General features: G+C 45.9%; 1 protein-coding gene across 1 annotated transcript; it reads right to left on the bottom strand.

The window, feature by feature from the left end:
• MSGN1 (mesogenin 1) lies at positions 1-582 on the bottom strand. The gene has a single exon (XM_008508695.2). The coding sequence runs from the start codon at positions 580-582 to the stop codon at positions 1-3; it is 582 nt and encodes a 193-aa protein (XP_008506917.1).
• Between the last annotated feature and the right edge of the window lie 2,976 nt (positions 583-3,558).

Consider the following 3,558-nt stretch of genomic DNA (forward strand, 5'->3'; position numbering starts at 1 on the left):
TTAAGCACTCTGGGAGCGAGGCTCCCTCCCACTGTTGAGGAGGTCTGTGAGTTCTCCGATGTACTTGATGGTGTACTTCAGCGTCTGGATCTTGGTGAGCGGCTGGCCCCTCTGACTGTAGACAGGTGGGAGGTAATTCCGGAGGGTGTGCAGGGCATCTGCCAAGGTCCTCATCCGGAGCTTCTCCCTCTCGCTGGCTTTCCGCCTCCGCTGGACAGACATCCTGACTTTGGTGCCCTTCTGGGCCTTAGGGCCACCAGAGCCCTGCAGATAGGCAGGCTGGAAAGCTAACATATTGTAGTCCACCTCCACCAGGCCACCAGTGCCAAGGCTGCTGCAGACATCACTGCCCCCATTGTTGGCATCTCCATGCCCACAGGGCAGTCTGACCACGGCTGGACAGGGAGAAGAAGAATAGGACTCCAGGGAGGGAGCCGGAGAGAGGCTCTGAGTGGGAGAGGCCTGGTTCAACTCAAAGGGCCCTGCCCTGTCTTTCCAGTTCCATGAGGAGAGCAGCCCAGGACTATCAGAGGAGCCCAAGCCATCTTCAAGGCTGAGGAAGGTCTCACGCAGGTTGTCCATGCCTGCGAGACAGCTGCAGAGAGAATGACTCCCTGGCAAGTGAGAAAGAAAGTTCTGCCGCCCAGCCAGGACAGAGCTCTCTTTTATGATGGTGGGGGAGAAGTGATGAAGTGGGAAAGAGGGCTGGGGAGAGGGAGTTCAAAGGAGAAACCAAGGACCAAGATGGAAAATGAACTCTTCAGGTGTCACTTTCTCCTCATTGATAATTAGCATCTTCCAGCTAAAATGTCTTTAAACAGAAAGGCCTCCAAGAGAAGAAAAAAGGAATTATCTTGTTGTAACTAAACCAATTAAGGCTGCATAACTAGACTTAGCATTGTCCTGTGGAACTCATTAATGAGAGAGCCAGAGAAAACAAACCTGGGGAATCTGGAGCAAGGAGGTGGCGGCCGAGGGGCCTGCGGGGAGTAGCAGGGGACCCAGAGGGCCTTCCTCCCCCCTGCCAAGACTTCCAAGATATTTCAGAGCAGATGGGGTGTACTGTTGGAGAAGCAGCAAGGCCTAGGGACCAGGTAACCCCTCTGAGCTTGGATTCCCTTGTCTGTCAAAGGCAGACAATGATGGCTCTTACTTCATAGGGCTCTCCAAAGGAGGGCACACAACAGGCGCCCAGTGGATGTCAGTTTCCTTCTTTTCTAGCAAATTTCCCTGGGTTTTCTAGAGTGCAGAGCCCCTCCAGTATGCCTACCCTCAGAATGACAAAGGCCAGCAGCTCCGGTAAACCCAGAGCCTTAGTCAGCAGGGAATATCCTTCAAGAAGTTTAAAGCCCTTGCTTTAACTGAGCAGATTGGGATTCCCCACAGCAAACATATCAGGAAACAGAAAGCTCCTTTAAGGCAGGGAGTTCACAGAATACCTGGCATTTAGCCCTCTCGAGGTCTTCTCAAAATCCAGTGGCAGAGTCACACCTCGTTTTTTGAAATGTATAGCGGAAGTGTGAAATTGACCAGGGAGCCTGTTTTCCCCACAGTTGTTCCAAATGCCCCGAATGTGTTAAGTCGGATGGTCCCGCCACTTTGCTTCACTTCCCACATGCTCGGAGAGAGACAGACCCTGTGATTTGGAAAAGGGATCTCAGATTCCCCATTTGTCCCATAAATGTAACATGTTCTCCATGTAACTAATTCTACAAATTAGTGTTAACATCTGAACCACAGGGAGTTACGTTTCAGAGTAATAGTAAAGCGTCCTTTAACATGGTTATTGAGTCCCTTTGCCATTATTGCAAAGAAATGTCAATGGTCTAATTAGAACATTATGGTGTTTTTTAATTAGCTAGGCTCAGGGAATGAGAAGCTCAAGCAGTTAATCTGTGGAAGAATGCTTTTTAATTTTGCCATTTACAAAAGGACCCTAAGCCATATCTTGAAGAATAATAACATTAATGAAACATAATAAATATAAGAAATGATTTCTCCTCCTTTCCGCTCTTCTCTTTCTCTTCCTTCAGCTCTTGTTGAGAAGCCTAGAATCTGCTGCTATGATTCAAGGAAATTTACATGTATTATAACTAACCTTTATTTTTTAAAAAACTCATTTTACAATGAAAACACTGAGCCTCTAAGAGGTTAAGAGACTCAGTGAAGATTTCCCTGGTAGGAAGTGGCAGAGCCACTTGGAAATGGTTGAGCCAAGATCCCTTGTAAGACCCTAAAGTCCACCTTTTAATTAAAAAGAAAAACTATTTCTCTATTTCAGTTGGTTGTGGTAGAGTCAGGTGACCTGAATGTGACTCAAAGAGGAGACTCTCAGTAGCCCCGAGGTGGCTGTGGTGGCCCCTGTCATAGCAGGCTTTCAGTCCTTATCATCTAAACTTCACAGTTTTCCATGTGACATTACTTCTACTCTCGGACTCCATAACTCTTTTTTTTCCTTTCTATAGCTTCTTTCTGAAATTACTAATTTATTAAGCTTATATTTTCAGAAATTTCATTTCCTAAGTGAAACAATATCTATCCAATCCTTGGTGCATTGTAGACACTTAATAAATGTACATTTTGTTCTTCTTGTTACTGTCTGTTTGTGGTCAAACTCAGCAGTATCAGTATGACTTACTGTGCTCTGACTCCACTACCCTGACCCCAGGCACTCAGCACTCCTGGCTCCCAGAAACCTGTTCTTTTTTTTTTCTATGAAAAGATTTGCCCTGAGCTAACATCTATTGACAATCTTCCTCTCTTTTTTTTGTTTCTCCCCAAATCCCCAATGCGTAGTTGTATATTCCAGCTGTAAGTCCTTCTGGTTCTTCTAGGTGAGCCACTGCCACAGCAAGGCAACTGACAGACAAGTGGCATGGTTCTGTGCCCAGGAACAGAACCTGGGCCACCAAAGCAGAGTGTACCAAACTTTAACCACTAGGCCATCAGGGATGGCTCCAAAAACTTGTTCTTAGAACAAGCAGAACTGCCTGGTTTCCATGTTTGTCAATGCACACTCTTTCTCTCTACTAAGAACCAGACTTGCCTTTACCCTGCTTGTCTCCATGAAGTGTTCTGTGCTCAATCTGTGGAAAATGGAAGGACAGGACGGTATACCACCATTAGCATTTTGAAGGCCTGTAGTTGAGCACACACTAGCTAAATATTCTTCTGTCTCCATTGAGAACAACGCAGCCGAAAACCGGATAAGGCTAGACTGGACCTAATAACCTAGTTCAGTGTGCAGTGCAGTGGAAAGATGAGCCAGAGTTCACCTCCTTTAGAGCAAGTAATTCACCCCCTCAGGGTCTTAGTATCTTAATTTGTAAAATGAGGATAATAATATCTATCCTATCTTCTTTATGAAGAGTATAGTAAAATAAGGAGTATGATCTGAAGGATAATTAAACCCCCTTCCAGCTCTAAAATGTGATGAAATGTGTTTCTGTGTGAATTTGCTTGGTCAAACGAGCAGCCACCACCCCAGCATACAGGGACTTAGAGACCACTGAGTCCATCCCTTTTATCTGCATTCTTGAGGTGGCAATGACTTGCTCA

The sequence above is a fragment of the Equus przewalskii genome, chromosome 14, assembly GCF_037783145.1.
Source record: "Equus przewalskii isolate Varuska chromosome 14, EquPr2, whole genome shotgun sequence".
NCBI lineage: Eukaryota > Metazoa > Chordata > Mammalia > Perissodactyla > Equidae > Equus > Equus przewalskii.